A 27,402-nucleotide genomic window follows, 5' to 3' on the forward strand; every position below is an offset into this window, starting at 1 on the left:
CCCTGCAGCATAACTCCACTGGCCCTGGCTATAACTACAGAGGGGTTATACGTATATACACACACACACTCTGAGTGGCTAACAACGCACAGACACATCACGCTTAGGCCACAGCGAGGGGGGTGCGTTAAAAGGCTGTCGAAACGCTCCAGCCTAAACATCTCACCAACCCTCAAAAATAAAGTAAAAACGTTCACTCAGGGCAACACGCAACTGTGGATTATTCCCAATACAGGTAGAGACGCGTTTCCGTCATTCGGACTAGCCACGATAGATAGATAGATAGATAGATAGTTTTATTTTATATTTATGTATGAATTCCTGTGATCACATACAGCTGGAGAATCTGCTAAAACTAAAACAAGCCTGGTAAATTCAAAAATGTCTGCCGGTCTGTGAACTAGGGCAAAGTCTGCAAGAACTGGCTAATTATTACACTGTGATGTGGTAAAATGACCCCGTGAACTGTAGTCCCAGCTCCCCTGGCTTAGAAATTTCCGGCAGGATCCTCACAACGAGATGGACTCACGAACAACATTTGAGACGTGTTTCGGCAGACCCGGGGATATGTGGCCGATTCCGTGGTAAGATCGGCCGCCTCGAGGACGCGCTAAAGGTTACATCAAAGGGCGCGGGCCATTTAGTGGGTTCTGCCGGATCGTTTTAGGCGCCCTCATGGCTACCAGAAAGAGCACCACAAGTCAGGGCCCTGTCCGTCTCCTGGTGATAGTCCTGTTCTTTGTAGCAGGTTTCCGAGGACAAAAGATTCTGTCAGAGACAAAACGATGCGGGGATCCGGGTTGCGAAAGTAAGTGAATCACTTTTTTTTACAAGTACAGCCCAATGAGAGATGATTTGTTTTTAAACTTAAGCGGAATGACTCTGTGTGTTCCCCAAAACTCCAGACAGTTCAAGTATTCAATGCCTGATGGCCCCTGCATCGTATAGGAAATGTTTCATTTCTATACAGAAATAATGAGAATAAGTTAAATGTAGGTGACCAAGGGCCATATGAGCGAACACATTTTTCCATAGACATAGTATGGGGAAAACCCTTTGATACATCTGGCCCCAAATGTTTTCCTTGGGTGCCCTCTGCTGCCGAGCTCCAGCGTTTCTGAGAACAAAGGCTGCCAGGTCTTGATTTCTCCTCCTACCTCTTTCACCACCCTCCACCTTACATCAATTTGTGTCACTTGTGAAGTCCTAACAGTTTGGGGTACTTACTAACATTTCTAGTGGATTATGACATTCGATTTGAGCACCTGCACTCAAGGCATCTTATTATGTTAGCGCAGATCTTAGAATGGGTGCTGAGAATGTGAGCAAACAGGATTTAGGGTCTCAAGGGAACTAAAAATCCCCTAATTTTGGGAACTAAAAGTCCTCGAATTCCCTAAAATCTCAATAATAAGTACATAATTCACTGGGTAAAACTTGGTTACCAAAGCAATATGGTTGCAGAGGAAATAAAGTTTTCTGCGGCAGAGGGGCGTGCAATGGGTGTTGCTGTGGGAGTACCCACGCAAAACCCACTGCTTTTTGGCACTGCCCCAGATTTACAAGGAAACGTAAATCCGAGGCAGCGTAAAAAACTAAGGAGAAATCCTTTTATTTCTCCTCGTGTTTGCTTTTTCTATGTGTGCTGCAGAATGCAGCACACATAGAAAGAGCAAAATGGCATTAATGATTGTCTATGTGCAGGAAGGTGTCTCTTCCTGTACATAAACAATCATTAAATGACAAGTTGCTACTTCTATGTGTGCTGCAATAACTGTATGATTCACTGGGTGAAACTTGCTTACCAAAGCAATATGATTGTGGAGGAAATTCAACTAATGGATTGTATTATATAGTCAGAGATTCATCCAGAAGTTGGAGGACCTTCAGGTAACTTACACTTTTGAGTGATTTACACTTTAGAGTAAGTTTACTACTTTTTGGTATTCACAAACTCAGAGTGTGAATTTACTACACAATTGTAAGTTACATGTCTTCACTAGCGGAGTATAGCAACTGGCTTACTCTTGTTTGGGTGGGTGACGTTCCTCCATAAACCTCTACCTGATCCTCTCTGAATCTCTCTTACTTTCATCCCATTTTGGAGGAAGTTTTCCCCATTTAAAAGCCACCCCATGTCCCTCCCACATTTACTACTAAAATGTATACTTAAGTGTGCAGAAAGTCTGCAGCTGGTAAGGGGAACTCCACACACATTAATGCAGGTAATTTTAGAGATGAAAAAAACACATGTAGTTTGTGAATAGCTTTGGAGTACGTTTTGCAGTACTTCAAAATGTACCACAAAGTCAGTTTGTGAACGAGGCCCTTTAGTCATAACAGAGAATAGCTCTTATTCATGTTTTGCAATCACTCCACCAGCAGGTTTGTACAAGTGATTATCGCTAAGGGAAAAGTTTGAAAACCCAAGACATTTTTACATCAATGTTGAAAGCAGGGGTAAAAAATTCAGAGAACGTTCTGGGCAAATGATGTTTGCACATAAGTGTTCTAGCAGTAGTGTTTTCGCCAGTCTCTTAATCAGGCAAAACAGGTTAAAGTATTTGTTTGACTATATCTGCAAATTAAATATGTTTTTTTCCCCACAGCCCGATGTTATAAGGCTTCAGTTTACTTGTATTTTTTTCCTGACTCTAAACTACCATTTTTTGTCTGAACAAAATCCTCTGCTTTACAGTTACATGGATTTTGGTTCATGGCGTGTGCAATTGTAGTGAATTCCCAAAAAAGTGGCAACTTTACGCAAATGTTAGGTGAAAGTTTACAGTTTGTAAAGCTGTCAGATCTTATGTGATCAACAGAAAAAGAGCTTTCAGAAGTGCTACTCAGAGAAGGTCTTTGGCTCTGCCTACAAATCAATGAGTGCAGCAATTGATTGGATTGAAGTTGTGTGCTTGCACTAAAAAAATGATACTTGTGATGTACTTTTTGTCTTGTAGGACATTTTCTAATAATCACAGCAGGACTGGGTTGGGTATGGTGGTAAGCTACTGATCAAGGCTATAGGAATGAAATGTTTATTATAAAAAAGTACATCAATGGTGGCAGCCTGGTGTTTTTATTGTTAAAAGCACATGTTAAAGTCAATAAGCATTAAAAGGTGAATTGTTATTAATCTTTTTTAAAGTCTGCAGAGAGGTACTTTTTACAAGGAATATCAGAGAGTACCGTAGTAGGCAAGAGTTTTGGTTTGGTTACTCCCTCCCGCAAACCACAAGGATAGAAAATTTGCACTTTCAGAATGCTAGTCAGGTCCTCGTAGGGGAGATAGTATTTTGTTTGACAGGTGTAATTTTGTATGTATTAGTAATTCTAGAACTGTATGTCTGATGTTTGCCTTGTAGTAAAGCTTACAACCAATAGAGGTAGCCTGAATTTGGCTGTGAGGACAAGCCAAGGATAAAGGGTATAGACCTGATTGGTTCACTGGGAAAAGTTATTTCAGAAGTCATATGTTTGATGTGCATACTGTGAAAACTTATGATAACGAGAGTTGGGATTTATTTATTGTGACAAGCATTTGTTAATGGTATTGTTGTATTGGTGGTAAATTGTGTTACAGGCTGTAGATGGATATTTTGTTTTATGGAGTCTCACAGATTACCATTGTAGGGAAAGGTTTTGTTATTGTCCCCTCCCCTCGACATACCCTGGGGTGGAAGATTTTACTGTTATAATCATTGTTAGGTCCTTTTGAGAAGGGCTGTATATTTTATGGAAAACTGTAGCTTTTAGTCATATTTGCAATTGTATAAATTTATACCTGAAGGTGGCATCTTATGCACAATTCAGTAGGGCTTAGTTGGTTATAATGACAAGCTAATGATAAAGACTATAGCCTGATTGAGTCATTGGTAAATGTTATCTCAGATACCATAGGCCTGATCTGTTTATTACGAATAATTATGACAAAGCAGTAGATGTGATTTATTTATCATGAAACACAGATGTTGGAGCCAATGGACACTCTAATCAATTCTGGGGTTAGAAGATTTTGCTGGAATCTCTTCAGAAGTCCTGGCAGATTTGTCAGTCTTGTAATAATACACACACGTGTGTGTGTGTGTGTATGTGTGTGTTAGGTCTCTTCTGTCATTAGTCTGTATGAGTGTTATTTTCCACTCTGCTTCCATACATAACAGCATGGGCAATGGATCAGCCTCAGTCAACTTCAGCCGTATGTGGCCCTACTTCCAGCGAGTGATGGCATCTGTCTGCTCACATGTGCTCATCTGCCTGAACATTAGTGGGGCTCATTGCAAGGACTGGTGGGACAAGCTTTTGTTATTTCGTTTTCTTCCTTTATAGGCCCCTTTTCATTTATTTTCCTCTTCTCTTCTCTTTTGATTTTCATTTTTAGAGCATGCTATAGCTCCCCAAACTGGGCTAATGGCCCACTTGCCCGCTGCTCATTTCCCATCCCATGCAGCCACTGCCTCTAAAATAGGTGACCATCACGGAATATATTGTATAGTCTATCGTTGTTTTAATTTTTTTCTAAATTAGCAGCTATGCCACTGGCGTAACAAAGTCCCCTGCAGCCCCCATGGTGCGGGGAGGGACCCGACCTCCAGCGGGTCCCCTCTGCAGAGCACCTGGCCTGGGTGAGTCCTGAGGAGGGTCCTACTATGTTCTTTGCAGGGAGGCCCCCTCCAGTTTCATTACATCATTGAGCTATGATGTAATTCTTTTAACAAGAGTGCACCATGTACAATACCACTGCAAGACGGTAACCCGCTATTAAGTATAATTGTATTTATCATTGCAGTCATATGCCCACCATCTTTAGCCTGCTGCATGTTTTCTATGTTCTATTTTGATTCTTTAAATTTAATTTTGCATATATTGTTGAGCATGTGTATGTTTTATTATGTTTGTGTAGGTGGGTGGATGTAACAATGAGTCAGTGTGTGGATGAATTGAAGCCTCAGTGCAAAGATCAGAGTCCATATATGATAACTTATTTTGTGTCTAGACCCATAAATTACTGAAGACACATTTCATGTATATGCTAGATATATTGGCACTGCCGGTGCTTAATATGAATGAGACCCACGGTTCCATCTAAGAAAAACGTCTCAAGAGATTGATTGGCTCATGGGGTGTAGGCCAAGCAAAAGAGCAAAGCGCTAAAGAAATGCCAGGCAGTGAACACTTCATTTGACTTCAAGTATTACTGATCAAGTTGTCTTTATTGTGTGTACCTATTAAGAGCAATTAGCATGACATATAATATCTTTTGATGCAGCTACCCCAAAGTGACCTAGAGTCTGCAAATCGTAGAAATTCAGACTATCATGAAATTTCTGCTTTATAAACACTGCTTAGGGTATTTATTAATTTAAGGCCCAGATTTACGAAGCTCTAGCACCACATTAGCGTCATTTTGTTTACGCTGTGGCGCTAGGCTTAAAAAATGGCAGCGCCATATTTACAAAGTGGCGCAGTGCATGCATACCGCCACTTTGTAACCCCTTGCAATACATTATACCTGCGCCAGGCATAATGTATGCAAGGGGCCGTTCCCCTGTCCGGGGGGCTGAAAAAATGGCGCAATGAAATCTAAAAGATTTCTTTGCACCATTTTTTTGTGGCATTTTTTTAACACCTTCCATGAGCAGGCATTAAAAGGAGGCAAGTCATTTGATAAAATGGGCATTTTTGGCACTAGTGTTGCAAAGTACATCAATAGCGTAAAAGATCTTGACTCCATTACCCATACCCTACGCCATGGTGCGCCGTATATTAAATACGGCATACACATGGTGGCAGTAGGGGGGCCCTAAGGGAAGCTAGAAAAGTGGCGCTGCATTGAATGCAGTACCACGTTTCTTAAACCTGCCCCTAAATATTTACATTTGTTTGCTAATTTGATTATGTAGATACCATTCTGAACAGTATAACAAACATCAACATATCAATCCCATAATATTTCAATCATTTGTTAAGCTTCTGTCAAAATGTACAAACTGAAACAACACTTTTGATATTCCAATTCATTAAATATTCAAAAGTATTTGTTTAAAGTGTAAAATAACCCTATTGCAGTTTTAATTAACCTCATTTTTTAGTCCTCACCTACTAACAAGGCTGAAGCCAGTCTGGTATTGCTTGTGTTCCCTTCTGGAGAGGGGCTCGGCTGGCAGTTTGAGACAGACTTTTCCCATGAGGAGTAGGATCAGTACTGATATGCATAAGGCAGGCTTTGGTCTACTGTGGCACAGTAGGTGAAAGACAATGGTTTTGAATGGTATCTGAGCGATTGCCAGTGGTTAATCTATTTGCAAGCATTCCTCAAATCACCTCTTGTGTGACTGTGTAACATTCTATGTGGCCAAGGGTGTACACATATGTGGGCCCCTTGCTTAGTGTGCCATAGGATCCAAGATATAGCTCATTGATGAGGTCTAACAAGGCCGAAACTGTTCTGAGATTGCTTGTGTTCTCTTCTGGAGGGGGCCTTACCTGGCAGTTTGGAATGGACTGGTCCCAGTAGGATCTGGATCAGTGCTGATTTGCATAAGGTGGGCCTTTGTCCAGAGGGGCACAGTGGGTGAAAACAACAGGTTGGAACAATTAGTAATGGTTAGACTATTTGCAAGCAAACCTCCCATCACCTTTTGGGTGATTGTTGAAATTACCTGGAAACCAGACCACCAGACCCAAGAGCAGAAATCAGAGGAGCATAATTGAGGCTATAAATCAGTATAGATTCAATAAGTATAAACAAAAGTAAAAAAGTATCCATAATTTAAATCAGATTAAATATGTATTGTACTTCAAAGAAAGGTAAAACTGTACAAATGTAATTAATCTGATTTACATCAACAGCTAGCCTTTCTGATGGTAGCAGGTGAATATGTGGTGGATCTTGTAAGATCAGAATGCATGCAGATGAGGAAGTTGTGGATTTTTCCCTGTGACTGAAAGCAGTAAATGTGGAGTTATGAAAAGATTTAGGAGAGTTTTAGACATAATTAGTGTGGTGGTCAATAGTGCATTGATCATGAGATTTTCTTTAGTAGACAAGAAGTGTCAGATCTTTAAGATGTTGATCAGAATGAGTCACACTTCACAGGCTACACTAGTGATGAATGAGGAAGGTTGTGTTTCACAATATCGAGGACAGAAATATCAACCTACAGAAATATAGGGCCTGATTTAGAATTTGGCGGCTAGATTACACCAACACAAATATGAGGGATATTCCGCCTACCTTATCGCAAATGCATTATAATATGTTATGGCCGCCAAAATGTAAATCAGGATGATAGGCTCCACAATATCAACTAGTATGATTTCATCAAGGTAAGAATATATAGAGAAGTACAGAGTTATTCCACATCTATTTACCTTGACAATGCAGGGCAAATTTCTACTGTGGTGCTGGTATTTTCACAGGTCAATAATAACAATTTCACGATGTGACTCCCCACCATGAAGAAAGGCACTTGAAAAAGTGAATCCCTTGTTTGGAGGTAAAAAAGGTAGGTTTAAAAATGCACATTTTAACTTAGCATTTCTTTTTGGCTGATAACCATTTACATGGCTTTTCAGTCATGGGGTAATGTACGGAGATATCACTGTACATGTTGCTTGTTTTTTTAAAGCATTGATCTCTATTCTGTACACTCTGTCCAAGCTTGAGGAGACAGAACGTGATGCTCTAAGTATTCTGATTGTCCATGGAGACAGCTCCTCGATTGCAGACATATCTTAATGTCTAGCCTGTGCCATATTCAGGAGAGGAGTCCTACTGCTGAGATTATCCTGGATCGTGGCACACAGTGCCCAAGATGCAGCCTGGCTGATTCTGATGCTGATCTTGACCTCTGCCCGCACAGGACAATTACCTGCACTACATCAGACCAGCTTTCTCGTACATGTTACCCAGCTATGGAGGGATCGGGCTATCCCAATTGATCTGGCAGAGGGTACCCGCAATATGCTCTTGATAGTGTAGATAGAAGCAGATAGGAGTGTACCAACACAATAACATTACCATGGTTGAACCATTTTTAGGTCGAGCATGCAAGCGCTTTGACCTGTTGTAAGGATTGTGGGCTTTTAACCACACCCACCTCAGGCCCCTCACTTTCACTTGTTCGTGGACTTGCCTTTCAAAAATCTCTTGATGAAATTGGTAATTGCTTTACGTTTGTCCCGCCTTGGGGCGGTTTTTTACTGCCTTGCAGACTGCCCCTGTTACGTCAATAATTGCACTATTGCTGATATGTTTGACTGTGAGTGAACTTCTTTTTCCTTTTGTGTCTCTCCTTCACGCTCATGCTTATGGCAGCTGTGGCGCTTTGAATCGGCTTGCTTATGTCAACTGTTTTACTTTTAAAAAAAACAACGTTTCATTCATGAGCAAAAACGTTGCCCGATTAGCATCTCACCTTTTCCATTTTTTTTGTACATCCCTTCATCTCCTAATATATGTAACAAAAACTTCCCTCATCAACATCGACATTGCGCAGAAAAAAAGCATGTAGCGTTGGCATTGCACTCATGGAACTGTCGGCCTACTGTCTCAGCAGTCTGAAATGTCATCTTTTGTAGTATGTCAGCATACCATCCCTGGAGTCAGTGTTAAGCTGAGTCTGAGATATCTCACACAGCATCATACTGACCTCAGCACAAAGGAGTGTCTCTTACTCATCAGAGCCATCCTTATACAGAGGCTCCTGGCGGATAACCAGTGTGGAAGGGTCATCTCTCCACCGGCAACGCCCCTCCCCCCCAGTACCGGGCATTAACTCATAATTAGGGCACAAAGATATCTCTGAAAGAGATAGCGTGTACAGACCCAGGTCACCATGGAGTTGTGTGGCGGGTGATCTCTTGTGCCATAAAACCTATCACCCAGGCAATGTGGGGAATGGCACAGGATGCCGGCCAGCTCGGGTCGCTGTTCCAGCAAACAAAATTATTTCTATATGCTCTTCCACCCCCCCACCCACACACACACACTCTCTAAACTTATTTCCCTATGACCTATCCTGTTAGTGTGAGAGAAGGGTGGGGTTAAGGCATGAAGGTTTGTGTGGCAGGAAAAGTCCAGTTAGGAATTTACAACGCCAATAGCTGTAACTCAGGCAAATATGAGACCCATTGCATTCCAAATGCTTGGTTTGTAATGCTGGTTGCCATGCTTTGTCTCGTTTGCCTCATAATTGAGCACACGTTGTTTATGTAAGAATAACACTGCTGCAAAAAATGCTGTAAGAGACATTTTCACATCTTTCTTGTGTCTTATCTTGGGTACACTGAGTGGCAATGAAAAGGTAAATCTTTTCCACGATTTCCTGGTACCTGGTTTGTTTAGGGGTTCAGATGGGCACTGGGAGCTACCTAGGAATCATGTCAACATTTTCTGATGGTATATATGGGCTGAGTCCCTATACTCTGATGTTTATGTTGATCAGATACTGATTCATAGGAACCATATATCATGGCGCCACCAACCTTCTAGGTCAGGTACTTATTAATAGGTCTCCTGAGTAGTGTTTAAGTATCTGCTCCCCTTTCACCTGCATATCGAGATTTCCATGTTGTTGGAGATTAAGCCTCCTCAGCTGAATAGGAAACCTCTATTTTAGTCTGTAGCTTGTTCAAGCTTGAACGGTTAAAAGGATCACCCCACTATAGTGTTCCCTCTCTGAATCATATTGTTTAAAATGGTGAATGTAGTTAACATTCTGGTTAGCTGCAGACAGGCTGTCAGAACATACTTGGCACAACCGTGTCTCCTTAGCATGGAGGGAGGATGTTACGGTTGTGGCAGAAGCCCACAAAGCTTATAAATGCAGAGTATTCTATTCATTGGTCAATTACCCTGCAGTAGACGCAAACACCCAAACATTATGTGGCAGAACCTAATCAATACAGACCATATGACCACTTAGAAATATCAGGAACATCATGGCTGGTTCCAGGGTGCCGTTCCATGTGCACTGTTAAACTTGAGACTGGGTCCCCTCAGTAATGATGGGGCAACCTGCCTTTCTTAGCTGGCTACACACTATATCCAAATTTACCAGCATTAAATGCTGGTGAACTCCATACCCAATATAACAGGTTGGTTCAACTATATAGACGTTTGTTTTGTGAAAGATAACAATAGTCCAGACACATCTAACAGTGTATGAAAGTAGTCCTGAGACTATTAATGCAATTATGGGTAAGGTTCCCACCAGACGGAAGCAGATTCCATTCTGGATTGCTCAAAAAACGAATTAGCTTGAAGTAGTGTTTCTCCATATGGGACCGCAAGATAAACATAGGATTTTTACTACGTGCTTACCTCTTGGTATGGTTTCCCTATGAAGACTGTGCCACTTGGGGCATCATCTTTGCTGCTGTATATACCATATATATACCATAACACATGGTACACCATCAATAGCTGATTTGACCGAAGTGCTAAAACAGATTCATAATGAATACAGGACTGCCCCTACCCTGGACTTGGGGAAGAAATTAATTGGCAACTTTGCCACAGTTTCCTAAATTATATTAAGTAATATTAATGGAGAGGCAGCAGCGTTGGCAGTACGCAAATGACAAGTTCTTATACAAAATCAGGAATCCAAGTTGCCAAACATATAGGGGACAATTACACTTCTAGAGGTCGAGATAATTTGAGAGCAGGCCTAATAAGCCAGAGCTTAAATGCAAATCAGTCTAAGAAAATTCCAAACAGGCACTTTAAGTCCTCTAAAAAAAACTTTGGGACAAACCAAAAAATAAAGGAAAAACAAAAACATGGAATGGATCTCGGTAGCCGGAGGCCACTGAAAAGCGTTACAACTTGCATAACAGTTTTACACTCAAACAGCCTGTTAGGTATCAGGTATCTACATACTGATACACATCCTTCTTGTTCCTTTCAGGGCTCACCAGACAAATGCTTATAGATAGGAGCACGGTCCAAGTGCAGACTTGAAGAGTATTTGAACCTGAAAATGGACTAACAATGTTCATCTGACATCATCACAGTGGCGTAGCGTGGGTTGTCAGCACCCGGGGCAAGGCAAGTAATTTGCGCCCCCTAACCCGTGGATTTTAGCACTCGAGTCTCTTCCACTAGATTAGTTAAAGAAACCCTTACCCCCTAAGCACATGTATTGTTTGTTATGAAAATACTGATGTAATTAAAGTAAAATGCATCTAAATACAAGTTTATTTTCAAACACTTTATTGAGTGCGAACATGCATTACACATTCTCCACATTTTCAGCAGGTCTATGAATACAAATCTACAAATGTAGTAATCTAGCATGGGCCATGCTATTATATGTCGTCTCACAACCATCGTAAACGACAAAAAATATCAAGAACAAAAACTAAACATCAAAATGGAACCATACCCTGGAGATGATCCAAGACTGGGCTAGATGGAGCCAACTTCCTCAATCCTGTACCTCTAATTGTAATTCTTTAATAGAAGTGCAAGATATCAATCTGTATATACAGATTAATTTAAATTCGCCTGCTTTTAATTAGTGCAAATCTTTCAACAACGGAATTGAAATCTACATTAAAGTCTCTCTCAATGGACAGTATTGCTAGATTACTCAGTCTTTCTTGGCTCATTGTAGATCTCTGATATGTTTTAATTAGTTTAAGTTTTGAGAAACTTCTTTCACAGCTCGCTGTAGAAACAGTGATAGTAAGAAAGATTCTTAATGTGACAACAAAGTTAGTTAAACTTTCTTGCAGCTTCCACTTATACACCCAGCGAAGCAAATCTAAAGCTGACCAGTTTGCAACCTGCTCATCAGGATTGACCTCCTTATACCAGATAATGTGGTGCCGAAGTCGAGTTATTTCAGTGAGCATAGATGCAGCATTCAATTCTGTGTACTGAGCACACGTGTGCTGAATTTGTTTCTTAATAAAATCATCTTTTCCAGTATCCAACAATGTTTGGATTTGCAAAAAAGCAGATCGCTGGTGAAGCGTATTCATCTGCGTAGTACGTTTTTTAATTTCTGCCTGAAGCTGATCAATTGCTTCCAGTTGTTCTCTGCTTGTTTTCTATATTAAGGTCAAGCCAGCATCGCAACTGTTCTCACCATCCATCTTCTTGCGTCTTCCAACTCTTCTCTCTGTAGGTATGCAATAGGTTTTGCATACCTGCAGAGCTTTCTCAGTTGCCTTTGACACTAGACTATCACGTTTTTCATGACAAAATAAAGCCAATGCTTTTAACTTTTGCACACATTGATCAAGCGCAAGTCCTTCTTGCTGCAGGTAGATCTGAGTATCATTTACTTCGGTTAGTACTGGGTTCCAAAAATGCAAGAAAGAGAAAAAAACATATGTCATTATGCAAACTAAAAGACTTCCTGCATCACCCCTGGTTTCAGAGGTTTCTTCCGGCCCATCTCTCAACGCTTCCAAAGCGTCTATTATTTTCTCAGTGTGTTCAGCAAGTACGCATACAGCTTCATGCTTTGAACTCCATCTTGTGTTACACGATCGCTTTACACGAATTGGTACATGTTTCTTAAGGATATCCCACCTGTGGGTGGAGCTTGAGAAAAATGCATACACCTTTTCCACAGTGCCAAAGAAAGTAACAGACTTTGTCCCAACACCAACTGCATGCATCCCAGCAAGATTGAGCGAGTGATTGTTACATGGCACAAACATTGCTTTGGGATTCATATCCAAAATACGTTTTTGTACACCACTAATGTGTCCAGCCATAGTCACAGCATTGTCGTATCCCTGGCCGTAGCAATGCTCTAGTTTAAGGCCATCAGCTTGCAACTTGTCACAAATTTGTTTTGTAATGACATCAGCTGATTTCCCATATAACTGAATAAAGTCAATGAAAGACTCTGTCACATGGACTCCTGAACCTTCAATATGCACATATCGAATCACTTGGGACATTTGGTCAGTGTGTGAAATATCAGGAGTGCTATCAAACATTATAGCAAAATACTTGGCCTTTATGATATTTTGAAAGATGACTGTTCGAATGTGATCGCCGAGCAGGCTAATAAACTCATTCTGGCTCTGTGGAGAGAGATAGGACACAATGTAACCATCTGTGCGTTGTACTCTGTGAAGATGTTGTTTGGCAACTGGGTCATATTTGGCGAGTAACTTGAAAGTTTCTAAGAAATTTCCACAGTTACCATCTGTATTTAAATCTTCAGAGTGACCACGTAAGGGTAAGGTTTGCCTGGCTAGATACAGAACACAATCAAGTATTCTGACTAAGATTGCCTTCCATTTTTCAAATGACCTCTGTTGTGCAAGCTGGGCAGCAGCATCAATAGTCTCCTGTTTATGCAGCCGCATTTCTAATTCTTTCCACATTGTAAATGCACTCAAGTGATATGAACTGCCCTCATGCTCTAGTAATCTAGCGCTTAACTTTCTCCATGCATTAAATCCACTTGACTTTCCAAATTAACTTTTCCCTTTAGCCTTCTGAAAAAGCATGCAAGGAAAGCAATATGCAGCATTGTTTACAGGAGAAAACACCAACCACGTCCTTAACATAGTCTCACCATTCTCCAAATGTATGTAGAACCAATCCTTGGAAAATGACCTGCCATTACTGTCTCTTGGAAACCATGCATCCTTATTCTGCAGTTCCTCTGTCCCTCGCCTGATAAGTTCAGTTTTCAAGGTTTCATCCATGGTTTCAGGCCAATAGCCAATATCAGTATAAACTTTTTGGTCAATATTTTCTGGTAGATTTGGCTGAGTATAAACATCCTTAGATGAAACTGTCTCTGCTTCTAATGCAGGAACAGGAATGTCCACCGACACAGGATCAGGATTATGAGTCTCCTGTGGTGCTGCTGTTGGTCCTGCTGTAATTTCAGCAGTACTCACCAAAAACCGGTGAAGGCTTCCAGCTAACTTAGCTTGTTGCTCTGTCTCTATCTTTCTCCTTTTCCTGCCTTGTGCACCAGATTCTTTTTTGTATGGCATGATATAGGTGTAGTATTCTGCTAAAATTCTAAAAAAAGAAAAAAAAAGAAAATCACTTTCTTGCCTTGCTGCACTTTTAGCACCCCTTCATTGTATAACCATTTCTTTACTCTTAACATAATGTTTATTCACCTTCATGCCTATTGCCTTACTCTTTCAGCAAAAAAATAAAATAAATTAAAGGTTGCTAGACCCACTGGCTTACATCAACTTATGTTGAGCTGGAGCAGCTACATATGGATCGAAATCTGTCTCGTCACTGTTGAACCAACCAAACTTCAATCCATCTGGTCAGCTCAACATGCCAGTCTTGACCTGCAGACCGGGAAGATCCCAAAGGAACTGCAGTTTTGGAGATGCTCTGACCCAATCATCTAGCCATTACATAATGTGTCCCTGTCCCTTGTCAAACTCACTTAGATCTTTTTGCTTCTTCATTTTTCTGCTCTCAACAGCTACAGACACAAGATGCCATTGTAAGGAGATCAATGTTATTCAGTTATGTTCTGTCTGATTGTTGTATGTAAGATCATATGCAGTTCCTACCTATTAAGTTTTCCTACCTGAGTACTGGTCGTATTGAAATCTCTGAATGTACATGTACAAAGAATACCTACGTCAGGTACATGTACAAAGAATACCTACGTCAGGTCAGGTACATGTACAAAGAATACCTACGTCAGCCCTGAGGGTCAGGATGGTGTGTCTTACAGGAAGTGCAGGAAGATAGTGGAAGGAGAAGAGACTCACCGCGTGGAAGCTCCACTTGAACTTGAAGGCCTTGGCTCTTTTCTTCAAGGTGCACACACTGCAATCCGAGTAGTCTTTGTCTGAGGAGGGTTTTGGCCCTACATGTCGAATGCATGTGATGAGTTTAGTGATCCTGCCTATGCCCTGCTAAGTGTCCAGCGTGCCCCCTTTCAATGCGGAATGACCAGCGTGCCCCCTTTCAATGCGGAATGACCAGCATGCCCCCTTTCAATGCAGAGAGACCAGCATGCCCCCTTTCAATGCAGAGAGACCAGCGTGCCCCCTTTCAATGCAGAATGACCAGCGTGCCCCCTTTCAATGCAGAATGACCAGCGTGCCCCCTTCAATGCAGAGAGACCAGTGTGCCCCCTTTCATTGCAGAATGACCAGCGTGCCCCCTTTCAATGCAGAGAGACCAGCGTGCCCCCTTTCATTGCAGAATGACCAGTGTGCCCCCTTTCAATGCAGAGAGACCAACGTGCCCCCTTTCAATGCAGAGAGACTTACCTGCAGCAGCGGCTTCTACTCAGTTCCCCGCGTCTCCTCGAGTCCTCCCGCCTCTTGCTCGGCAGCTCAGCCAATTGCATGCATTTGCCTTTCGGCCAATGAGGAAGTGGATCCCACTTCCTGATTGGCTAGGAGGAGGATCCGTGTGACAATAGCGAAATTTTTGCGAAATCTGTGACAGCGCCAGGCTGCTGACTCTGCTCACTCGCTGTTAAACTGACTGAGCGAACTGTTATGTCAGAGTCAGACAGAGTGCATAGGCGTGCGCAGCCTATGGCATTAGGGTGTGCACCTCAAACACATGTGCGTGTGTATATATATATATATCTATATATGAATATATACACACACACTTTTTAAAAATAAATGTAAACAAACATTTAAGCAGTATTAAAACATTTTTAATTAAATAAACAATTATCAATGTATACCATAGATCCCATTTAGAGCAGGGTCCCCATAGATCCCCCTTTAGAGCAGGGTCCTTATAGATCCCCCTTTACAGCAGGGTCCCCCATAGATCCCCCTATAGAGCAGGCCAGGGTCCCCATAGATCCCCCTTTAGAGCAGGCCAGGGCAGGTCCCCCATATAGATCTCCCCCCTTACAGCAGGCCAGGTTCCCCATAAAATAGATCCCCTCTCTGAGGATCCTCTATGAGTAGCGCTACATAATCATATGGCTCCATTTAAATACATTCTTCTGTGCCTTTTATGTCCACTGTCCACATATAGTTGCATACTATTCAGTGTTCTTCTTCTCACACACTCAGTCAGTCAGTCTAGTCACTACTAGCACTACACAGCCAGCCCACTGAGCCCAGTACTACTCCAGTCAGTCCTGACTCCTGTCACTCGTGACTCCTACCTTTTTTTTCACCGGCTGTCCCGGACCCGATCACAGCAGTCAGCAGGCTAGGTTTTCTCCTCCAGGTCCTCCTAGGTTTTCCTCCTGCAGCGTCTGTCACCACTGGCTCTCTCCTCTCTGGCCTGTGTCACCTGCTGCCGCTGCCAGCTTCTTCTTGCTGCTGCCTGGGCTGGTCTGGTGTGGTTCTCTCCCGTGCTCAGCGCTGCGCTGGGTGGCCGCTGCACTGTCCCTCCCCCAGATAGTCCCTCGCTCTCTCTCCGCACCGCACCGCACGCCTGGCACCCCCCCCCCCTCCACAGTGGGTGGCGACCCGGCGGCTCGGATTGGATTCGCACAGCCAGCACTGCAGTGAGAGAGAGTGAGTGAGCCAGGCAGGGGCAGAGAGCTGCGAGTGCGAGCGCCCCCCCCCCCAGATGTTGCGCCAAGTGCGGCCGGCCCCCCCTGCACCCCCCACGCTATGCCACTGGAGCCAAGGCCTTCAAGTTCAAGTGGAGCTTCCACGCGGTGAGTCTCTTCTCCTTCCACTATCTTCCTGCACTTCCTGTAAGACACACCATCCTGACCCTCAGGGCTGACGTAGGTATTCTTTGTACATGTACCTGACCTGACGTAGGTATTCTTTGTACATGTACCTGACGTAGGTATTCTTTGTACATGTACATTCAGAGATTTCAATATGACCAGTACTCAGGTAGGAAAACTTACTAGGTAGGAACTGCATATGATCTTACATACAACAATCAGACAGAACATAACTGAATAACATTGATCTCCTTACAATGGCATCTTGTGTCTGTAGCTGTTGAGAGCAGAAAAATGAAGAAGCAAAAAGATCTAAGTGAGTTTGACAAGGGACAGGGACACATTATGTAATGGCTAGATGATTGGGTCAGAGAATCTCCAAAACTGCAGTTCCTTTGGGATGTTCCCGGTCTGCAGGTCAAGACTGGCATGTTGAGCTGACCAGATGGATTGAAGTTTGGTTGGTTCAACAGTGACGAGACAGATTTCGATCCATATGTAGCTGCTCCAGCTCAACATAAGTTGATGTAAGCCAGTGGGTCTAGCAACCTTTAATTTTTTATTTTTTTTTGCTGAAAGAGTAAGGCAATAGGCATGAAGGTGAATAAACATTATGTTAAGAGTAAAGAAATGGTTATACAATGAAGGGGTGCTAAAAGTGCAGCAAGGCAAGAAAGTGATTTTCTTTTTTTTTCTTTTTTTAGAATTTTAGCAGAATACTACACCTATATCATGCCATACAAAAAAGAATCTGGTGCACAAGGCAGGAAAAGGAGAAAGATAGAGACAGAGCAACAAGCTAAGTTAGCTGGAAGCCTTCACCGGTTTTTGGTGAGTACTGCTGAAATTACAGCAGGACCATCAGCAGCACCACAGGAGACTCATTATCCTGATCCTGTGTCGGTGGACATTCCTGTTCCTGCATTAGAAGCAGAGACAGTTTCATCTAAGGATGTTTATACTCAGCCAAATCTGCCAGAAAATATTGACCAAAATGTTCATACTGATATTGGCTATTGGCCTGAAACCATGGATGAAACCTTGAAAACTGAACTTGTCAGGCGAGGGACAGAGGAACTGCAGAATAAGGATGCATGGTTTCCAAGAGACAGTAATGGCAGGTCATTTTCCAAGGATTGGTTCTACATACATTTGGAGAATGGTGAGACTATGTTAAGGACGTGGTTGGTGTTTTCTCCTGTAAACAATGCTGCATATTGCTTTCCTTGCATGCTTTTTCAGAAGGCTAAAGGGAAAAGTTAATTTGGAAAGTCAAGTGGATTTAATGCATGGAGAAAGTTAAGCGCTAGATTACTAGAGCATGAGCGCAGTTCATATCACTTGAGTGCATTTACAATGTGGAAAGAATTAGAAATGCGGCTGCATAAACAGGAGACTATTGATGCTGCTGCCCAGCTTGCACAACAGAGGTCATTTGAAAAATGGAAGGCAATCTTAGTCAGAATACTTGATTGTGTTCTGTATCTAGCCAGGCAAACCTTACCCTTACGTGGTCACTCTGAAGATTTAAATACAGATGGTAACTGTGGAAATTTCTTAGAAACTTTCAAGTTACTCGCCAAATATGACCCAGTTGCCAAACAACATCTTCACAGAGTACAACGCACAGATGGTTACATTGTGTCCTATCTCTCTCCACAGAGCCAGAATGAGTTTATTAGCCTGCTCGGCGATCACATTCGAACAGTCATCTTTCAAAATATCATAAAGGCCAAGTATTTTGCTATAATGTTTGATAGCACTCCTGATATTTCACACACTGACCAAATGTCCCAAGTGATTCGATATGTGCATATTGAAGGTTCAGGAGTCCATGTGACAGAGTCTTTCATTGACTTTATTCAGTTATATGGGAAATCAGCTGATGTCATTACAAAACAAATTTGTGACAAGTTGCAAGCTGATGGCCTTAAACTAGAGCATTGCTACGGCCAGGGATACGACAATGCTGCGACTATGGCTGGACACATTAGTGGTGTACAAAAACGTATTTTGGATATGAATCCCAAAGCAATGTTTGTGCCATGTAACAATCACTCGCTCAATCTTGCTGGGATGCATGCAGTTGGTGTTGGGACAAAGTCTGTTACTTTCTTTGGCACTGTGGAAAAGGTGTATGCATTTTTCTCAAGCTCCACCCACAGGTGGGATATCCTTAAGAAACATGTACCAATTCGTGTAAAGCGATCGTGTAACACAAGATGGAGTTCAAAGCATGAAGCTGTATGCGTACTTGCTGAACACACTGAGAAAATAATAGACGCTTTGGAAGCGTTGAGAGATGGGCCGGAAGAAACCTCTGAAACCAGGGGTGATGCAGGAAGTCTTTTAGTTTGCATAATGACATATGTTTTTTTCTCTTTCTTGCATTTTTGGAACCCAGTACTAACCGAAGTAAATGATACTCAGATCTACCTGCAGCAAGAAGGACTTGCGCTTGATCAATGCGTGCAAAAGTTAAAAGCATTGGCTTTATTTTGTCATGAAAAACGTGATAGTCTAGTGTCAAAGGCAACTGAGAAAGCTCTGCAGGTATGCAAAACCTATTGCATACCTACAGAGAGAAGAGTTGGAAGACGCAAGAAGATGGATGGTGAGAACAGTTGCGATGCTGGCTTGACCTTAATACAGGAAACAAGCAGAGAACAACTGGAAGCAATTGATCAGCTTCAGGCAGAAATTAAAAAACGTACTACGCAGATGAATACGCTTCACCAGCGATTTGCTTTTTTGCAAATCCAAACATTGTTGGATACTGGAAAAGATGATTTTATTAAGAAACAAATTCAGCACACGTGTGCTCATACACAGAATTGAATGCTGCATCTATGTTCACCGAAATAACTCGACTTCGGCACCACATTATCTTGTATAAGGAGGTCAGTCCTGATGAGCAGGTTGCAAACTGGTCAGCTTTAGATTTGCTTCGCTGGGTGTATAAGTGGAAGCTGCAAGAAAGTTTAACTAACTTTGTTGTCACATTAAGAATCTTTCTTACTATTACTGTTTCTACAGTGAGTTGTGAAAGAAGTTTCTCAAAACTTAAACTAATTAAAACATATCAGAGATCTACAATGAGCCAAGAAAGACTGAGTAATCTAGCAATACTGTCCATTGAGAGAGACTTTAATGTAGATTTCAATTCCGTTGTTGAAAAATTTGCACTAATTAAAAGCAGGCGAATTTAAATTAATCTGTATATACAGATTGATATTTTGCACTTCTATTAAAGAATTACAATTAGAGGTACAGGATTGAGGAAGTTGGCTCCATCTAGCCCAGTCTTGGATCATCTCCAGGGTATGGTTCCATTTTGATGTTTAGTTTTTGTTCTTGATATTTTTTGTCGTTTACGATGGTTGTGAGACGACATATAATAGCATGGCCCATGCTAGGTTACTACATTTGTAGATTTGTATTCATAGACCTGCTGAAAATGTGGAGAATGTGTAATGCATGTTCGCACTCAATAAAGTGTTTGAAAATAAACTTGTATTTAGATGCATTTTACTTTAATTACATCAGTATTTTCATAACAAACAATACATGTGCTTAGGGGGTAAGGGTTTCTTTAACTAATCTAGTGGAAGAGACTCGAGTGCTAAAATCCACGGGTTAGGGGGTGCAAATTACTTGCCTTGCCCCGGGTGCTGACAACCCACGCTACGCCACTGGTTGGCTCCATCTAGCCCAGTCTTGGATCATCTCCAGGGTATGGTTCCATTTTGATGTTTAGTTTTTGTTCTTGATATTTTTTGTCGTTTACGATGGTTGTGAGACGACATATAATAGCATGGCCCATGCTAGGTTACTTCATTTGTAGATTTGTATTCATAGACCTGCTAAAAATGTGGAGAATGTGTAATGCATGTTCGCACTCAATAAAGTGTTTGAAAATAAACTTGTATTTAGATGCCTTTTACTTTAATTACATCAGTATTTTCATAACAAACAATACATGTGCTTAGGGGGTAAGGGTTTCTTTAACTAATCTAGTGGAAGAGACTCGAGTGCTAAAATCCACGGGTTAGGGGGCGCAAATTACTTGCCTTGCCCCGGGTGCTGACAACCCACGCTACGCCACTGCATGGGAGCAAAGTGAGATACAAATATATTTTGTCTTTATTGGATATCATCAGTGAGGTGCATCATGAGACACTAATGTCAAGAACTCTGTTGACACACAAAGCTTAATTTTGTTTTAATTTGAGCTTTCTACATACATACTTTAGTCATCAATACTGTTCCAAAGTTAAATAAAATGCAAAAATTATAAATAATGAAATAACAGCAAAATTACAAATATAAGCCAAGCATTACTAATAGAATGTTCAGAAAGTTGCTAGAGGATCAGAATTAACAAGTGTGATGGAAACTGAACAGTCAGCATTGAAGAAGAGGTGCTATTAAACTATATATTTTTGATTTGGCTGTTAAAACATAACCAATCAAAGTTATAAAATACACTTCTTCTTACATGTTTTCTGGGCTGTTTCTTTCAGATTTCATGGTTCTTGTCCATATCATGAAATATGTTCAATGTATGTGAAATAATATTTTTCTTTTAATATTTATTACATGTCACTACATTTCTAGAATGTTGTAAAACGCTCTATTTTATGACTTCAGGTGGCCATGGGAATTGCTGAATATTCACACTGTTCTTCTTTATGTCATAACGCAGGCTTGATGATCAGAGCTCAAGCTTCTCGTGACTATAAGGGGCCTGACTGCAGATATCTGAACTTCAAGTCTGGAGAAGAAATACTTGTGTATTATAAGCTCTCCGGAAAACGAGATGATCTGTGGCAAGGGAGTGTAAGTATGTAAAAAACATTAACACTGAACTACTACAGTAATTGAGAAATATGCTTATCCTTGTAGAATCTGCCAAAATGGAACATAATGTGCAAGTACAAAACAATGCATAAGCTTTTGTACTCACTTATTCTTCATGTAGAAGCAACACAATAGTCAGGATGAGTCTAGCCCGCTTCAAAATAATTTCCTAACATCAAAAATATTTGATTTCCTATGTTCGTTCCCACCTATCAAGAGTTTAATTTCTCCTGTGACAATAGATTGTCCACTCCATTATGGCCACAATGTGTACATCACCTCAATTTTACTTGTTTTCTAGTGTTAATGTGTCACTGCTCATATTTTCAAATATGTTCTCTCTACTTTCCCAAGGCAAGCGATGTAAAGTATATAACTCTTTCAAATGTTCTCTTTAATAATTCTATCTTTTTTGTGGATTGCAAATGAGCGTGATTCTGATTTAAGTAAAAATGGTGTCCAAAACTGTTTGGGAAATGTTGAAAAATTTAACATAGAAAGTCCCATCTACGTATACCACAATATATTAGAAAAATATAACAAATATGTTTAATATTTTGTTCCCTATATTTTTTAAAGCAAGGAAAGAAATATGGATATTTTCCAAAGGATGCAGTTAAAGTTGAAGAAGTATTCATTTCGAAAGAAGTTGAGGTGCCAGCTATGGTAGGTAACATCTGAGTAGACATGAACAAGCATCTAAACAAGATTCCCTCCTGTTCTTGCATTCAGGTACAGCAATGGATTTAAATACTGTATTTGTCTTTCTATCCTAAAACCGTGGTATTTCTGTTTCTGACCACAGAGGCTGAAGATGTTTTTTTAATTGAACAATATTTTAAAATGCACTTTCTGCCATTTTAAAGGTCTTTGGATTTTCATGCCCACTGGGTTTATCTGCAGTATTCTTGGTGGCATGTGGCTGTTCAAGAGCTTTGGATACTAACCATAACCAAGGACTCACTTGATTCTTCTGTCATTTTGTAGATAGAAGTGGTGAGCAGTGAAGCTTACTCCAGGAGATGGTAGTCATCAGATATAATATGACACAGTAACTGCACACTGTACGGCTCAAGTGCTAGTCAGAGCTATTCTTTTAAAAAAAGCTCTAACTTTATTTGCAGAAAGAAATGGAACAATAGTTAAAGGATGAACAACAAAGGAAAAAACAGGTCATACCACAGACTGGGGCCAAGATTCGATCCCCTGTATAATACTTAAGCACTAATATGCAATAATATTTTTTTCCTTTGAACCTAATTGGTCATTTTATTCTGTATACATGGAGCACAGAAACATAAGAGTGCCCATACTCCTTCGGTCTAGTTGAGTTTATAAGTATTAGTTACCATTGTTTTATCAATGGAGTCTGGATACCATAAAGGGAGAATCAGTGTAGCAATCTCTGCATGCACTTTGCACTAGCTTCAGTTTTGAGTGTTAAGAAGATTCCCCAGTGAGTCTCAGCCTAAGTCGGGATACCCAACCCAATCACCAGTCTGACACTCAAAAGTGCAATAGAACCCAAAGCCATTGAAAGGTGGGTGTTAGAAATGGGGTCTCTAGTTGGCAAAGGTATACACCCTTGTCAAAGTAGGGACCACAATTGTAGTCAGGGTAAGTCACACACAATCCAAATTATCCTGTGCCCACCCTCTGGTAGCTTGGCACTGAGTAGTCTGCTTAATTTAGAAGACAATTTGTAAAGTATTTGTGCAATAAATTATGCAATAACACGGTGATAACACCACAAAATTACACCACACAGGTTTACAAAAATATAAGATATTTATCTGAGTAAATTAAGGTGGTCAAAACGATCAAGATTTGATATACACAAGTTGAAATATCACTTTTGCAATGATAAGAAGAGTCTTAAGTCTTTAAGAATCAACAAATGTCTCTTGTGTGCACAAAGTATCTGGTATATGTCAAAATTACACCCACCAAGACCGCAGAGGAGGAGATGCGTGGAAATAGGAAGGTGTCCGTTCGATTTCCTGACGAGCACAGACGATGTATCGATACTTCCACGCTGCAAGGGCTTTGCGTTGATTTCCGATGCACAGTCTTGGATCCTCACTGCAATGTGGGGTCTTTTGACGCCCGGGGACGATGCGTGGAAATCCTGGGTATGCAGGATGAAGTCACAGGTGCTGCGTCATTCTGGTGCGGGGATGCATTGGAGTTTCTGTCGCACGGCAGGCGCAGCGTCGATTCCTCACACAGGAAGTTGGTCTGCGTTGTTCCGGCTCAGAGATGCGCTGATCCAGTAGGGCTGTGTGTCGAAGTTCCGGTCACAACGCAGGCGCTGAGTCGATCTCCACTTGGGAAGCTGGAGTGCGCCATTCCGGTTTGGCGATGTGGTGATTCTTTCACCGATGGGCAGGCTGTACATCAATTCTGTCAGGCTGTGCCTCGATTTTCACTACACAAGGAATTTCCTTAAAGAATAGAAGTCTTTTTGGCCCTTAGACTTGAGGAACAGGAGGCAAGCTCAATACAAGCCCTTGGAGAGCACTTCGTAGCAGAGCCAGAGGCCAGCAAGGCAGCATGGCAACAGCAAGGTAGCAGTCCTTCAGAGCAAAGCAGTCCAGGTCAGTCCTTTGGGCAGCCAGGCAGCTCCTCTTGGCAGGTTGCAGGATCTGGTTCAGAGTGTTTGTCCCAGGAAGTGGCTGAGTTGGTGGGGGCAGGGACCCAGTTTATATACCCAAAAGTGCCTTTGAAGTGGGGGAGACTTCAAAGAGTGGTTTTGAAGTGCACAAGGACCCTTTTCAGTACAGGTCTGTCTGCCAGGGGCCCAGTAGGGGGTTTGGCAGTCCACTGGGTGAGGGCAAGCCACTAGCCTTTGAAATGCCCCTCCATCCTTCCAGCCCAGGAAGACCCATTCACTATGCAGATGAGTGCAGGTGTGACTGAGTATCCTGAGTTTGTGGTTGTCTGGGTGAAATGCACAAGAGAGCTGTCAACTAGCCCAGCCCAGATGTGGATTGGATAGATTTTAAGTGCAGAGAAATGCTCACTTTCTAAAAGTGGCATTTCTGAAATAGTAATATAAAATCCAACCTCACCAATAAGCAGGATTTTGTATTACCACTCTGGCAATACTAAATATGACTTGTTCACCCCTTTCAGAACAGAATCTACCACTCAAACAGTATATGAGGGTAGCCCTAATGTTAGCATATGAAAGGAGCAGGCCTCACAGCAGTGGAAAACGAAGTTAGGGGTTTTCCACTACCAGGACATATAAAACACACAGGTATATGTCCTGCCTTTTATCCACACAGCACTCTGCCCTCTGGGTTACCTAGGGCCTACCTTAGGGGGGACCTATATGTTGAAAATGGGGATTTTAAGGCTTGGCAAGTACTTTTAAATGCCAGGTCGAAGTGGCAGTGAAACTGCACACACAGTCCCTGTTATGGCAGGCCTGAGACATGGTTAAGGGGCTACTTATGTGGGTGGCACAACCAGTGCTGCCGGTCCACTAATAGCATTCAATCTAAAGGCCCTGCACTCATGTAGTGCACTTTACTAGGGACTTACAAGTAAATCAAATATGCCAATTGGGTATGAACCAATGTTACCATGTTTTAAGGGAGAGTGCATATGCACTTTAGCACTGATTAGCAGTGGTAAAGTGTGCACAGTCCTAAGATCAGCAAAACAGTGTCAGAAAAGTGGAGGGAGACCGCAAAGAGTTGGGGGATGACCACCCTAAGGCTGTCAGGTATAACAGTGGGCTACTGGTCAGCATAGATAACTTGACAAACATCATGCTCAAATGGTCTATTGGGGCCTGCACCAGCTAATGATGGTAATAGTTCAGTTTACTAAGCATGCTGGGAAAGAGATTTTCAAATCACAATTTGGCATGTTAAATGTCTGTTACTTGTGTCAAGCACATTCTCCCTGGCCACATGTGACACTGAATCCATGGTTTTAAACCATAATCACCTGTGGCTCATCTTTGATAAACCATGGATAAACAGGTGTTTAAAGTAAATGGTATCACTGATTGTTGCTTGCAAACATTAAATTGAACTATACAAAACATCTCATACACTTATTAAAGGGGCATCTGTAATCATTTCCTGGCATAATCTGTAGTAATACTCAGGACAGTGTAGTGTGTAGTTACTAATCAATTGTTATGCCAGCTTATCCTCATTTGCTCTACCAGCTCTGCCTGCTGCACACTCAGAAACTGTATAGGATGAACAGTATGTCATGTTATATTACATATTGCATGTACTACACACCTTATCCCAGCAGGGTCTTATGTGGTTTTAGAAAATCATCATAACTTTTCCACTGCCCCTATCCATTCTTCCATTAGGCTCCAATTTCCCCCTTTATGAACACTGACATCTTCCTGCTCCAGAGTATTATTTGTGCCACTTCATCATTTCTGAGCCCTAAAATAGATATATTTGAAACTCTTTTCATTCAAAAAGTAAAGTACCCCTGCCTTGCTCTGAGATGCATTAGTAAAGATTTTCAGGCTTGTATCACCTGTGCTGAGAATATTCTTTCCCCCTTTCTCAATTACTTTGTAGTGAGATGTTACTAGGATGTAACTGCCATAGCTTTTCTCCCAGAATAACAGGGTCCCTTCCTGCTCTGGTGAGCACGCGGAATGCCTTGAAAAGAATCCTCTTTTCACCAGTAGCCACTGGAGTGATTTTGGTAAATGAGTAGTATGAGCCCTCCACATTAGGCACAGCTTTCAGTAGGTTCATTGGGTGTCTGATTAAGAGCTGAGGTTAGCCAATATAAGCTCAATCTGTGTAGCCAAGCCAATGCAAAATAGCATATTTTAACTCCTTCAGTTTGGCTATTGACTAGTACATGCAGCTAGAGGGAACATTCAGCAGAGACCCAAGGCATCCCTTTTATCTGCACAACTAGAACAAGCTAGACTGCTGTTCTTTCACTTGCATGTGTAGACGATGACATTCATAGTATTCCGCATGTTCCCCGTTCTCACACCTTCACCCTCTAAAACATAGGATTAATAGACCCAAACTCATGCAACAACTTAAACGTGCATCAACCAGCACCTTACATTTAATTGATATAATGTTAAAACACTTCCCTATATATAATCATCAAAGTCTAGTACTGCTAATTAAGGTTCTCACAGAAAGTGTAACACCATTCATGTTCTAGAACATGACAGAGTAAGAGATTTTTCTCACAGTGGATCCATCAGGGGTTGCAGAGTGCCTCACACGTATTCACCCTGCAAGTCAAAAGTTAATATTTCCATAGCCATCACTGATCAGTGACCATTCACTCAATGAGGATAGAGAGATTGTTTTCCAATTCACCACAGCTGTTTGATGGTGTGGAGGAGCATTTGGATCAGGAAAGTCTAATACATTTTCATTATACCCTCCAAGTTAGGAGATCTCAGTCCCAATAGGATGACTGATGGATCTGGAATCGGGTAACCCAGAGCTCCTTTAATATGACTTAAGATCTCCTTCCAGTAAATTTGCCATCTGTATTAGGGTGTATTTGTTTGCGTTTACTCAGAGAAATGTACCATTTATACATTATACCTTTGTATACTATGGCCCTCATTCTGACCCTGGCGGTCGGTGATAAAGCGGCGGCCAAGCCGCCAACAGGCCGGCGGTCTAAAATATGCAATTCTGACCCTGGCGGGAACCGCCAACACAGCCCGCCAACTTAACACTCCGACCGCCACAGCGGTACAAACAAACAGCGCGGCGGTTCCCGCCAACAGCCCGGCGGCAGACAAAGTACCGCCCACCCTATTACGACCCACCAATCTGCCACCTTTTCCGGGGCGGGAGCACCGCCGATAAGAACACGGCGGAAACAGACTACGAACGGGAAAACGCTCACCTCTACGCACTCCACGCGAGATTCCGGCAGTATG

General features: G+C 41.8%; 1 protein-coding gene across 5 annotated transcripts in view; it reads left to right on the forward strand.

Moving 5' to 3' along the window:
- The first annotated feature begins 496 nt into the window (after positions 1–496).
- MIA2 (MIA SH3 domain ER export factor 2) overlaps positions 497–27,402 on the forward strand; it is a 551,575-nt gene continuing 524,669 nt past the window's right edge. For 3 of the 5 annotated variants that reach the window (XM_069208615.1, XM_069208616.1, XM_069208617.1), the window contains exons 1-3: positions 497–808; positions 21,334–21,467; positions 22,068–22,154. In XM_069208615.1, coding sequence (XP_069064716.1) covers positions 676–808; positions 21,334–21,467; positions 22,068–22,154 — 354 coding nt within the window. In that variant the 5' untranslated portion in view covers positions 497–675. The remainder of the gene's footprint in view (positions 809–21,333; positions 21,468–22,067; positions 22,155–27,402) is intronic. The other 2 variants (XM_069208618.1, XM_069208619.1) reach the window with 2 other exon arrangements.

Source organism: Pleurodeles waltl, chromosome 9, assembly GCF_031143425.1.
Source record: "Pleurodeles waltl isolate 20211129_DDA chromosome 9, aPleWal1.hap1.20221129, whole genome shotgun sequence".
NCBI lineage: Eukaryota > Metazoa > Chordata > Amphibia > Caudata > Salamandridae > Pleurodeles > Pleurodeles waltl.